At 34.8% G+C, this 14,456-nt stretch overlaps 1 protein-coding gene across 5 annotated transcripts in view; it reads right to left on the bottom strand.

The window, feature by feature from the left end:
* GRID2 (glutamate ionotropic receptor delta type subunit 2) overlaps window positions 1-14,456 on the bottom strand; it is a 1,554,413-nt gene that overhangs the window by 411,878 nt on the left and 1,128,079 nt on the right. For all 5 annotated transcript variants that reach the window (XM_035294542.3, XM_035294543.3, XM_002745586.7 and 2 more), the window contains one exon: window positions 7,711-7,812. In XM_035294542.3, the coding sequence (XP_035150433.1) occupies window positions 7,711-7,812 (102 nt within the window). The remainder of the gene's footprint in view (window positions 1-7,710; window positions 7,813-14,456) is intronic.

Here is a 14,456-nt window from a genome sequence, read left to right on the forward strand (position 1 = left end):
GAGACAATATAATTGATATATAAACTTTTAGATAATTTTATCATAATTCAGGGTGCTTTTGTTTTTGGTGCTAGGTGTTTTTTGTGTATTTTTCCTCTAGGAAGTACCAGCTTCACTGGCACAAGTGTTCCTGTGGTCCTCATTAGCAGTGTTTCAAATTCAGTAAGAGTGACTGGGCCTAAAACTAACTATTTTGCAGTTTATATTTGTTTGTCCGCCTTAGAATCCTCCAGACAATCTTTCACAAAAATCTGAAGCTTAATGGCAACGAATAATTAGACGTTTACGATCACTCATGCTTTGTTTTCTTCACTTAGTTTACACATCATAGTTTTACTGCAGAGATAATATATTTAGAAGCACTTTTCATTTTGCCACCTGCTTTCACATAGTTTCATCCAGTTAATAACGTGGTAACCCTTTGTGGTTGGTTTCATTATTCCGCTTTTAGAGATAGAAAAATTGAAGTCAGAATAGGTTCTTGGTTTCCATAAATCTAAAGATCAATTAAGCAGAAAAACCGGTACAATACTAAAAGTCACACCTTAAGTTCAGTGCTTTTTGCAGTGTACACCAAAGCTTCTTACCATGAATGTATTAAATAGAGGAGACTTGGTGAAATAAAGGCAACAAAATTGCTTGAAGTGCTTTGAATAAAAATCTAGTTATATGTTATTTATTCCTTTGTTTAACGGTATATTAACAGGTAATTAAGAACATTGTTTGACTTCACATTGATATATATGTGTGTGTGTGTGTGTGTGTGTGTGTGTGTGTGTATATATATATAAACTAAATCTAACCTTCATAATTTTTTGTATTTGTACAAATTAAGCCTCTGATGCCTATACATCAGTCACAATGTCTCTCAAAAAAGCAATTCCAAGAAGTGAGACTAACAGTGGAGATTTTTAGGAAAAAGAAATTACTCAAAAATAACTCAGAAAGTAGCTGTCTGCTGCAGTCAGGCAAACAATCCTTCCTTTGGTGAGCTGCTTAGAAAAACCTACCATTCTCGCTGGGCCCAGTGGCTCACGTTTGTAATCCCAGCACTTTGGGAGGCCAAGGTGGGTGGATCACGAGGTCAAAGATCGAGACCATCCCGGTCAACATGGTGAAACCCTGTCTCTACTAAAAATACAAAAATTAGACGGGCATGGTGGCGCACGCCTGTGGTCCCAGCTGCTCGGGAGGCTGAGGCAGGAGAATCGCTTGAACCCAGGAGGCGGAGGTTACGGTGAGCCAGATCAGGCCACTGCACTCCAGCCTGGGTAACAAGAGAGAAACTCCGTCTCAAAAAATAAAAAAATAAAAGAAAAACCTACCATTCTCTCAACACATAGTTTGGATATTGCTTTGTGGTAATAGTTTAAGACAAGCTACCTCTTTGTATTTACTATCTCTGTGTATATCCTTTTATGATTGTGGCAACAGTTTTAATTTAGACAATAATTTTTCTCATTGCTATTTCTGTCCTATGCTTTCCTACTGTCTTTCCTTTTGGAGGTATTCTTTTTTTTTTTTGAGACGGATTTTCGCTCTTGTTACCCAGGCTGGAGTGCAATGGCACGATCTCGGCTCACTGCAACCTCCGCCTTTTGGGTTCAGGCAATTCTCCTGCCTCAGCCTCTTGAGTAGCTGGGATTACAGGCACGCGCCACCATGCCCAGCTAATTTTTGTATTTTTAGTAGAGATGGGGTTTCATCAGTTGACCAGGATGGTCTCGATCTCTTGACCTTGTGATCCACCCGCCTCAGCCTCCCAAAGTGCTGGGATTACAGGCGTGAGTTACCGCGCCCAGACCTGAAGGTATTCTTTAAATAGTTATTCTCTTTATATGGCTTCCTGCCTAGCAATTTTGAATTTAACTTTTCAAGAATATCCATTAATTTAATTTGTAAAAATACCATACATTATTTAACCTAAAATGTCTCCTATCGTAAGATGTGCAATTATTTTACACATCACTAATAAAGACAAACATGATGCTAATTATAATTGCAAATAGAAGTTGAAGGATGGATCCTAATTTTAGATATATTAAAATATGAAAAACTGCTTTTTAATTTATAAAATACAGCCAAATAACTATCATAATCTTTACTATAGGCTTCCAGCAATATATTTATATATGAATTCAATTTATATATTGAATTATTTTAATGGTAATTTCAGGCAAAGGAATGCTATATGTGTATTTAAAGGAGAACAACTGCACTGCGATGTTTCAAGACTATTTTAAAGGCTTTAGAAGATATATTGCTAGACCTAAACTCCCTGGATGGGTGTGGTGGCTTGTATCTGTAATCCTGACACTTTGGGGGGATTAGTTGAGGCCAAGAGTTCAAGACCAGCCTGGGCAACATAGCAAGCCCCTGCCTCTATGAAAATTAAATTTGCCAGGCATGGTGTCATGCACCTGTAGTCCAGCTACTCAGGAAGCTGAGGTGGGAGGATTTCTTGAGCCCAGAAGTTTGAAGCTTCAATGATCATGATCATGCCACTATACTCTAGCCTGGGTGACCGATAGAGGGAGACCCTGTCTTGATAAAAACACATAAGAGAACTCTCTAAAGTCAGGATCTTTGTTTTGTGTGAATTCATGAGTTACTGTATGTTCATTAAAGATGTAGCATGTCTGTTTTAAAGCCAATCAAAGCAGGTAAATAAGAATTATTAATCAGCAAGCTCCTCCCAAATGCCAATTTATGTTTCTCAGATATTTTATACTTACTGAAGCTTAGCTTCTCATGCCTTTCTTTTCATGTCACCAATTACTTTCCATTTTATTACCATAAATATTATGATTATCACTCAGTGATTTTCCAGTGGTGTTTTGTGAATCACCATGAAAACAGTGGAATGACTTAATTGGACATTTATCACTATCTACATTTTATAACTCAGGAAGTTAAAAGGGGGAAAACCTTCATAACTGCTTTCTAGTAATACACTTGGTCCACTTAGTAAGAAATATCTGTGGGCAAAATATGGAAACAAAGAGATTAGAAGAGACTCCAAGCAGTAGTGCCTGCTTTTATTCTCATTCTTTCTTTTCCTCCATTTCTAAGACACATTTCTGTGGCTTTGGTGATGGTTGAATAAAAAGCACTCTAAATAAGAAGGAATTTAGGAAAATTTTCCTAAGTTATTAATCCAATAATATATGCAATACTCACATCTCAATAATTACACCAAATTTCATTTATACCTAACATGAGTTCATTCTGATTCTGAACGCAGAATATCAGAGTGGTTAAGGACACGGCCTGTGGAACCAAGATCTCCGAACTTGAAATTTTATCTCTGGCTCCTGGTAGCTGTATGGAGTTAGAAATTTAGTTAATTCTTTGTTAGTTAACTCTTACTATTTTTATCCTTATAATGTAATTAGTATATCTTATATAAAATGTTATAAGGATTAAATAAGTTAATATATATAACCTTCTTATAATAGGTCCTATCGAATGGTAGATACTGGTGTTGGCTTTTCCGTTTCCCTTCTGGATTCACTGAGGGCTTCACCTTGCTTTTTTTGCATCCAGGAAGGCTAACTTTCATGGTCTTCCTTACTTGGGCTCCCATGACCTCTAACTCCTTGTTAGATTCGCAGTTAGAGACAGTGAAAAGAGATAGACAAGAGGAGTGAGATCAGGGTATCCCTTATTCTTAGTTCCTCATAGCCTGATTTTGGTTTTGGCAGTGATTTTCTTTCTTTTTCTTTATTGTAGCTCACTGCTACTATGTGTGGTGGTCTCTCTCCCATGGCTATTTATATTGCTTAGTCTGGTAATACTGCTTCCCCATGCCTTATCAGTCTTCATGCAAGTCAAGGCCTTCTGTGCATCTATGTCCTGGTGCTTCATCACTCCTTGTCGATTCCTTTAACACTATGTACATCTTTGTCAATAATTCATCTATTGAACTCTTTAATGAATCTTTTAAGAGTACCTCTTATTATTTGCCCGAGAAATCATAAACAGTAGAGTACTGAATTGTGAAGTTTAAAATAAATATTAGGTTATTTCCTTCAAATTGATAAAGCATCAACACTCCTAAGATTGGGAATTTCATAACTTTAGCAAGAAAAATCAATTTTTATTAACCTTTATTAATCAATTTTATTAAAGTTTTAAATAAAACTTGAGTAAGAAAAATCAATTTTATTAAATTGATAGTATAAACTTTCCTAAGATAGAGCTGAAACTAGATTTCAGTTTCAATAGAAGAAAGGAAGAAAGACCTTCCTGAGTTTGTACACATTGGCCCTTTCCCTTTTCTCTTCTGGGAAATGTTGGACTTAAGTACTTGGAATGTAAGAGGGTGGGAGGTTATGTTTTGGTGACTACATCAAGTTGAGTATACATCAAATCCTACTTTCAGGGTTTAGTGAGGTAAAGCATCAAGATTTGGGAGTTGTTGGGTGGGATAAGGGGAGGGTGATTCTCAGTGTTGAGTAGAAGAAGCTTGCAAGGCCATATAACTAAGAGCTAGACCTGAAAAGGCACTTGTAGAAAATAAATAAGAAGGCAATGTCTGGCTTCAATTCCCATAGCGGTCACAGAAAGATATAGGAAACATGTAAAATTATTAAATACAACGATTGTATATTGTAGGAATGTAATAAGTGTAACAACCTGTTACTCAACTGGCACCTAACTGGTAAGTCCATCACAGAAGAATTAAAAAGAAAAACAGACCGCTTCCATATTTCCATTCACTAACCATATTCAATAAGTGTGCGGGGCTAAGCTTGCAGGAAATAGAGATTATTATGAGTCAGGAAGGTGAACCTCAAGTATGCAGGCATTAGCACTGTGTGAAGTGCTACTATTTCATGAACAACATAGCAATTGTTTTATTCAACCTGAAAGTGAATTTAACATAATCGTACCTACAAGCCTTCCCAATAAAACTCATTTTCACCTTCTTTAGACTTAAGCATTTTCAACTCTCAAGTGAAACAAAATTCTATAGATATTTCTATGCTCACACTTATCACAGTAGGACTGGAGAGAGTATAATTTATCATTAAGAGGGAAAGGGTTATGGTCTAGAATCAGACTTCCTGAATTTGAATCCTGACTCTGCTACTTACTATCAGTAAAACCACAAAGCTCAGGTGATACTTACTAGAACAGTTACCACATGTAGAACCACACCATGCATGTTATTTTCCAATTTCTTGTTGGTTCATATGTTTATGAACACTACACAGATAGTAAGTAGGAGAGTTAGAATTCAAATTCAGGAAGTCCGATTCTAGACCTTAACCCCTTCCCTCCTAATGATACATTAAAAATACATACCTACATACTTGCATATATGTAAGTATGTAGGTATGTATTGGTTTCCTCTTCCATATTCTTGAGATTAGAATAGTTCCTATTTCTTGGAAATATTGTGAGAATGAAGTAAGACAATACATGCAAAAGACTTAGTAGAGTAGCTTGCACATACTAAGCACAGTTAGCACTCTATATTCACAGGTTCTGCATCTGGAGACTCAATTCCATAGATTCAACCAACTGAGGCTCAAGAATATTAGAAAAAAAAGTAAAAATAACAAAAATAAAAATAATATACAATTCAGTAGAGCAACTACTTATATACCATTTACATTGTATTAGGTATTATGAGTAATCTAAAAATTTTTTAAAGCATATGAGAGGGGGTACATAGGTTATATGCAAATACTATATCATTTTATATCAGAAACTTGAGCATTTGCAGATTTTGGTATGGGGGCTGCCTGGAACCAATCCCTTACAGATACCAGGGGTCAACCATATGTAATAAATCTGAGCTGTTTTGCTGTATGTGCACCAACCTAACAAGATTCTGTGCATACTTTGAGGACAGGGTCTTTATCTTATTTATTTTATATCCATTACTGAGTCTATCTTATAATAAGTACTTAATAAATATTTGCTTAAAATTGATTGAAGTTAATTTTCCTTAAAGATTTGTTTTCTTTTCTCAAAGAAAAACAAAGCACAGATGCTGTCTTTCATTGCAATCATCACTGGAGTTTTTATGTGAATCACTAGAAGAAAGTCTATTAATAGTTTGCTGTACTTTAAATGTCTTTCTTTAATATGAGCACATCAATGTAAATACATATCTACACCCTTAGGTACATACAGAAGCAAATTCCCACCTAAGTTGTGAAGTATTTATAATTATTTACCAAAACCTATGAAGCCCTTTCAAAAATAATAACTAGGAATAATTTATGGACCACAAAAAAAAAGGAATAGGTTACTTACTTGAATGTCCTTTCATGTAGAATATTCACAAAGACTTTTTTTGACAATAAAATTATATCTTATCTATTTAATTTGTAGTAGACAATGTACAATGGGCAGCAATTGGTTTATAAACTTTGATGAACATCCAATTAGCGTCAACATATCAAAAAGACTTCCTTTCCTATTTATTAATTCTGAAATTTACTTAGCTATAGGAAATTTGTTCAAACTTAAAAACAAGTAGGGTTTTCTGAAGGAAAATAAAGTTAGTAACTGTGGACTATTATGTTTTGAAACAGTCTATAAGCAAGCACATGGTTAAACACGTTGGAATAGGAAAGGAGAATATATGCCTTCGTAGTTATTGCTATTTAGCCAGAGCCCACTTGAGTGTTGTACTGTTTAAGAATACTTCTATTAACATCTTATTGTATATATCTACTAGGAGAGAAAACATTAATGTTTCATTGTTTTCTAGAATTATGATCACAGCTACCATTTATTTTATTTAATAAGTAAATGAAATTGTAACAGATCTTTCCCAGGTATACAGTAATCTCCCCTTATCTGTGGTTTCCTTTCATCAGTTTCAGTTATGCCCCCAATCAACCAAAGCCCAAAAAATATTAAATGGAAACTTAGAAGTAAGCAAGTTACACATTCTAAATTTAACATTGTTCTAGGTATCATGATGAAATCTCACACAATCCCATTGACACACCCTGGACATGAATCATCCCTTTGTCCAGCATATCCACGCTGTATACCCTACAAGCCCTACACAATGTGATTGTGTTGAAAGAAAACAAAACTATCCACAGTTTCAGGCATCTACTAGGTGTCTTGGAATGTGACCCCACAGAAACTGGTAGACTACTGTAATCCTATTCAACATTCACAGAATCACTAGATGATAAGCTCTATCAAGACAGAATTATGTCTGTGTATTTTATTGCCAACGTCCTCAGAATCAGCACTGAGCCTGGAACACAGTCGACAACAGACACCTATTAAACAACAGATCAGCTTCCCTTTGAAGTAGGTCCTTACAAGAAGGATTCTTAGTTTGTTAACACTTCACTAGTATGGATGTACATTTTACCAAATCTACCATTGTTTGGCATGGTCAAGGTTATGTTCATTTACTCATACTACAGTTTCAATGAAAGAAGGCCTGAGACATACCTTTGCTTTATCATGTGTAGAAAACTAGAAAATTGAGCCAAAATGTCTAAGAAAATTCCTAACACAAGCACTGTAATTAAAAGTCTGCAAAACCGTGATCCTCATTCACATAAATTGAAGGCTGTAAAATATGACCATTAAAAATATCTTAGAATGTGTATTGAGAATTTGTTAAAAGCTCCCTTAAGATTATGTCATCAGTTAATCAAACAAAGAAATGTCAGATAAAATAACCTCCGAAAGTCAAAAACACAAGGCTTAAATAATACTTACCAGAACAGTTACCACACGTAGAACCACTCCACGCATGTTATTCTCCAATTTCTTGTCAGTCAGTGATCCATTCAGACCTGTGACAGGATTCCAGCACCCAAGCTGAAAGATAAGACAGTTCTGGTCATTTTCTTTCTGCCTGAAGAACAGTCCCATCACCTTGGTATAGCCCTTATGGAGAAGCATGTGATAGCTTTTAGAATGATTGGTATAGAAAAAGTAATGCACAGGTTTTTTTTTTTTAATAGGAAATGAGGTTATCAGAAATGCCATTTCCTGCTTTTAAATATCATGCTTATCATGCTTTAGGAGTCTCATTGAGGACATTTTACTTAATGAGCAGTTATATATAAACCAGTCACTCAGTCCCAGTAATACACTAATTGGAAAAGTAATAGCACATATAATTATAACATAATGTGTCTTTTAATATCTCAATTACTGCATAAGTTAGATTCTCTAATAGTTTCAATGGTTTTAATTTGATCTTCTATGGCTTTTACTGGGGAAAAAAAGACAATATTTTTAATATGGTTAGAAGGGCAACTGCTTTTATTTGAAAAAAATACTTTTTTTTCAAAGTATTCATAGTACATAAAAGAATATAATTTGCCTTTTGTCAGTGTTATCAATTTGCCTGGAATATTGTGGCAGCAGCCTTTCCCTTAAAGTTTTGCAGTGACTCACTGCTCTTTACTCACCCAAATAGTAGTTTAATTTTACATTCTTATGTCGGTCTTATCTCTTGTAATATACAAATCTGAGGGCTACCAGTTTTTAAATGACTATCTACAAATCTCAAATGGGATAAAATTTGATGACTTCATCAAAAATAAGGAGAAAAGAAAGAGATAATGTGACTTGAATTAGCAGATAACTGTTTATGGAACAAGGCTACACAGAGAGAGAATGTTGTAATGCACATCTTGGGAAGAAAGTCCCATTATTCATCCTGAAACCAGCTCCATGAGCCTTCACGTTTGGGAACATATTCTGTATTTGCACTTAAAAATGTAACAGACCTTCAGTCATATTCAGAGACTGTTTTGATTAACTGAATGGTCATTGGGGAAATGGTTAATTGTGCTATTTCCTCCTGATGATTGTGAATTATTTCTTTTTATTGCAGTTCGTCTGTGGCTTCCAAAGTCATCTACATACTGGCTGGTAAGTCTTCCCCACAAATAAACAATTTAGGAGCTTCCTATTAAAACCCAATTTTCTCTTTGAGCTCCCTAAAAGGTGTTTAACTAAGAAAACTAAAATATACGTAATATATCTTAAGAGAAGGGAATGTCACAATATAAACAGCAGAGCTAGCTTTTTTCCTTATTAAAATAATTTGGAAAAGGCTGCTAATTGTTGGTTTCAACTGTAAAAGCACATTAAATTCCTACAATGATATGTCATTCTTAGTTACATAAAAAAGCCTAATTAGAACTTAGATCCAATTAGCAAATCCAAACGTGTTGAAAGTCTAATTATCAGAGACATTGTGGTCCTCTTGACAAATTTAAAACTTTATGAAATTTCTTTTGAGCTTTTCTCTTCTGAGGTCAACAAAAGTCTATCTTCAATTACATTTCCTGATGTGTGCTTTTTCTAATTACTTCTTCAAGAGGATTTTATTTTCCTAGACCAAATAATATTGGCAGAAAAAATCATCTATAACATTAAGTGAAGAGCTATTCCAATGTGCTATCTCCACATATTACAGCCATATAACTTAATTTTAAGCTTAACGGACACCTTTTAGGATATGATCTTGTTCATGATAAATATATCTAAGCTGCCAAAGCAAACACAGTAATTTCTCCTCTGTCCCCCTTAGAGTTGTCTCTTATATTTGGTGAGGCTATTGCCAGTTCATGTAAATAAATGACCTCTATTAGCACCAACTTGACTGTGCCATTTGGTGTATTGAGTGTAAAAAATATCAGCTATTGGATTAACAGTGAAACTTGAGCCATTTGTTTCAACAATGCTATGGACAAACATTTATAAACATGTAATTTTCAGTTTCTTCAGAATGATGTTTTCTTTTAAACATAACTGAACCTGGTCAATGGTTTAATAATTCTAAAACTTTCTAGTATTTGGAGGTTCCAACTAACAAGATCAAAAAAGCATTCGAAGTAGGTAGAATAGATAAATATATCTCATCTTCTAATCTAGGCAGTGACTTAAACATTGGACATTATAAAACATATACAATATTTCTATTCATTTTTAAAATTTTTAATATTTGGCCAGACTCTCTCATATGTTTTACAAAACAATAATTTCTCTCCTCTACTTGACACCTTTCTGTGTTCTCCTTTATTTTTTTCCTGTCTGAGTCATATGTCCTTTGATAATAGCATTTGGACAGTTGTTCCTCTTCTTAATAACAGCAGTCTAGAGTTTAGGATTGGTAAGTTCCTTTTACTTAACTCAATTTTTTCTTCATATGCACAAACTTTAATGTTTCCTAAATATTAGCTGTGTATGCCAAAAACTAGGATGCTCAAAAACTGAATTTGCGGGTAAAGAATAAACCAGATTCTCTGGAAAACTAGAAATAAAATACATTCTCTTATCACATATCATAATGGGGTATAACTAAGAAACTAGATTTTTGAACAGTGTTTAATACTTTCTATGTGTCAGCCATGGTACTGAGCTTTTTACACATGTAAGCATCACAATGACCATATGAGAAGGTGGTATTACTATTATTATTTAATAGACAAGAAAACTCAGGACTTCATTGATCACATATCTACTAAGAGGTCAAATTAGTATTTAATCCAGTTATTTTTAAAGTCTAGATTCAGCATTTTTCATTGAGGTGTTGTTTTATAGCTTATGAATCCTTTTCATAAATGTCATCTATTTAAGGTAGGTAGGGAAGATATTTCTATTTTATAGTCAACGAAATTGAAACTCCGAATTGTTAAATTTGGTTTAATATAATAGCTAGGGAATTCACATCTTGGTGATAAATTTTAAAAGGCAAAATCATCATTATCATCATTGTTATTTTACAACAATTATTATAACATTTACATAGCACATAGTAGGGCCAATTACTGAGAGATGTACTTTTATTAACTCATTTAATTTTTAAAGCAACAATTTGAGAAGGGTGACTACTATTTCCATTTTACAGAGGGGAAACTGAGGACTGAGAGAATCTGTTCTTTCCACTGTGTCTGTCTTTCATCCACTTAGGCATTCAAGTGGGTGGGTAAAGGGAATTAGTAGAAAAATGAAGTGGACTAGAAATTTTCACAAATATTTCTGAAGCTGCACTTTGACCAATTTACTAAAGAAATCATGGAACGTTTCATTTATCCTAAATCTTGATACTACTCCTTAAAATGTATACTAAAGATGAATGAGAGATTAAACAGCAACCAAAGAAGAAATGTTGACTATCCACATCCTTTCGAAGGATTTCTCCAGTTCTGTTGTTTTTTGTTTTTATTTTTGAGATAGGGGTTCACTCTGGCACCCAGTCTGGAGTGCATTTGGTGCAGCCATGGTACATTGCAGCTTTGACCTCCCAGGCTCAGATGATCATCCCACCTCAGCCTCTTGAGTAGCTGGGACTACAGGTGCATGCCACCATGTCCAGCTAATTTTTTGCATTTTTGTAGGGACAAGGTTTAGCCATGTTGCTCAAGGTTGGTTTTGTACTCTTGGGCTAAAGGGATCCTCCCACCTCAGCCTCCCAAAATGCTGGGATTATAGGTGAAAACCACAACATCCTGTCTGGATTTCTCATTTTAACATTCCTTAATTTCTGCTCACATCAACTTATCCCCCTGAGGTTCACTTCAAGTTTTTTGTTTGATTGCAATAACCTTTTTCAAAAATAAGCAATAAAGATGAGTTAGATTCACATAGATTCAAATTGAATTTGTATCTGCAATTGGCAATATTTCTTGTTGCATAGCAAGACTGACAGGCATAGTGTTTGATAAAAACTAGAAGAAGTTCACTTAGGTTCAAGTGTGAGGCTTATCTAACAACTCCTCTGGTTTCAATATCTGAATTCTCATTAATTTGACTTCTCTGGCTCCGTGGAGATGGTTGTTTTTGTCTGCTGTGTCTTTGATTTTGTTTCTAGTTTTGTTTTGTTTTGTTTTTAAACAATGAGTCCAAGACTAGTAAAGATAACACACACACAAATCTATCTATTCAGCTGAGTGCTTCCTAAATAAAAAACAATAAAGGTGGCCCCTGCAGCACATGAGACTTACAGAAAGTCACACCGCTGATGGCAAAATGAGATTCACTATCTCCTGTGGTCTGACAGTCTAAACAAAATTTACAAGGGATAAGAAAGTAAACCCAATTCAATTTACTTTCAATTATAGTATTTTGATTTCCTATAGTATTTTCTGGTTATTGATTTCCTATACTATTTTCTGGTTATTGCCTAAAGTCATTTTTAAACCTTAAAATGCTTAGTGCTTTAATTATTTCTTTCATTGGAGCTTTGGCAACAATCATCTTGTAACATTCTGTTAAATTCAATGTAATATCTGTGTTCAACAAATTGGGTTGATGTATTTGCATGTGTACTAATGATCAAGTTTTATATATTTACTCTTTCTTCCTCAATGTTTCTACTTCTAATTTGTCCATGGGCTGTAAGGGATGACTTGTGACTTTTGGGTTTTACATCATTATTTTTTAGGGAGTGTTATGTTAAGATGAGCTAAACTGCTCAATTTTAATTTTATGCTCAATAGTTTGTAGTCTTCAATATCAGGACTCAAGAGAGGTCTTAATTGAATACCAAATGGAATTCTCTCCATTTATTAACTTGTATTCATATGGAACAAATGAAGCCTGGCTATACTACGAAAGCTCCAGCTGCTGGACACAAAATGTCCACAGCATTGAGGGTTGTATGCTACCAGCCACAATGTTTCATTTACTTGATTTCTCAGCTTTCTGACAAAATTAGGCAACAAAAAGTCATAGGCAACACACCTTGAAAGCCAGCCACTTAGAAATGTGCAGCATTTGTTTGGTAGATATTACTTCTGTAACGGGATAGTAAGTGTAAAAAATACATATAGCAAGTTGACTGAGATACATGTTTTATAGAATTAAATTAGAGTGCTTTCCACTTTGACATGTGAATGAATGCAGTGTGCCAGTAATCGCTCCAATAATAATTTTCTTTATGGTATTTCCACCTGTAAAATAGGTTCAATTTGTAAGATGTGCTCCCTAGAGGATGGGTAAGATTTTATTACTACAGTTTGGTCATTACCATAAAGTAGTAGTCATTCTTAAGATTATGTGGAATAGCCTTAGCACTTGAGTTTACTTCAGGAGAAAATGTCTTTCAAAGACATGTTTTTCTGACTTTTCAAAAGTGAGAAAAAAAATCACGTGGTTCAACCACTTTTATCTCTTTGTTTCAGTATTGAAAACAGAAGCTTTATACTATATAATAAGATGAACTTGTTAACCAATTCCTACGAGTAAATATAAGAAGCAGCATATCTATATATACACACATATACATATATCTATACATAGACATATTTGTATAAATATATACACATATATGTCTATATACACATAGGTATAGCCCAAAAATGTTTTATGTAGTCACAGTGATCACTCTATTATCAACCGGTATTTAATTGATTTAAATGATATTCTAATATTTTTATAGGTTTTCCTTTCTTTTATAATTCTTCTGGTGTAAAATTACCATTACAATACATTTAGAGGCAATACATCATAGCAATTCAGATAAGCAGCTTTAGAAGAAGACAGATTAAGTTCAAGTAGCTGCTCTAACACTTACTTGGTGTGTGCTGTTGGGTTTCAGTTTTCTCATCTCTCAAATGGGAATAGTAAGAGTGACTTCCTCATACGTTTTTTGGGACCATTGACTGATACAAAATATGGTAAGTGTTTAGAAGTGCCCATGACACACCAAGACTGAAGAAGCATTTGTAATAATTTTTCCTATATAATTAGAATTCTTTTGTTCCTTGCTCAGACTCATTCTTCAGGTGACTTAGTAGTTTGAGTGATAAAACATGCCCTTAAAGCTGTCCCTTTCAACTTCTGTTGAATATTAGAATCGCCTGGAAAGCTTTAAAAATTGTTACTACAGCCAAATATCAGGACAATTAAGTCAGAATCACCAGGAGCGTAAACAAGGCATCAGTAGTTTAAAAGACTTTCCAGGTGATTCCAGTGTGCAGCCAAGGTTGAAAACCACTGCCCTAAAACATGCTTCAGGCTGGGCACCATGGCACATGCCTGTAATACAAGCACTTTGGGAGGCTGAGGTGGATGGATCACCTGAGGGCAGGAGTTTGAGACCGGTCTGGCCAACATGGTGAAACCCTGTCTCTACTAAAAATACAAAAATCAGCCATGTGTGGTGGTGCATGCCTGTAATCCCAGGTACTTGGGAGGCTGAGGTAGGAGAATTGCTTCAACCCGGGAGGCGGAGGTTGCATCAAGCTGAGATGGCACCATTGTACCCTGGTCTAGGTGACAGAGCAAGACTCCGTCTCAAAATAATAAAAAAAGAATTCTTCACCACACAAGGAATGCAAACTCATAGAATGGCTACTTCACCTCTTTGGGTAAAGGGATTGTTTTGACTGGTTTCATTTGTGGAAGTTAACTAGGGATATTCTCTCAAATAAACTATTTTTTAAATAATAAATATGAGGGGGGAGGACTCAAGATGGTGCTGTGAGAACAACCCAGGATTG

Source organism: Callithrix jacchus, chromosome 3 (genome assembly GCF_049354715.1).
Source record: "Callithrix jacchus isolate 240 chromosome 3, calJac240_pri, whole genome shotgun sequence".
Classification (NCBI taxonomy): Eukaryota; Metazoa; Chordata; class Mammalia; order Primates; family Cebidae; genus Callithrix; species Callithrix jacchus.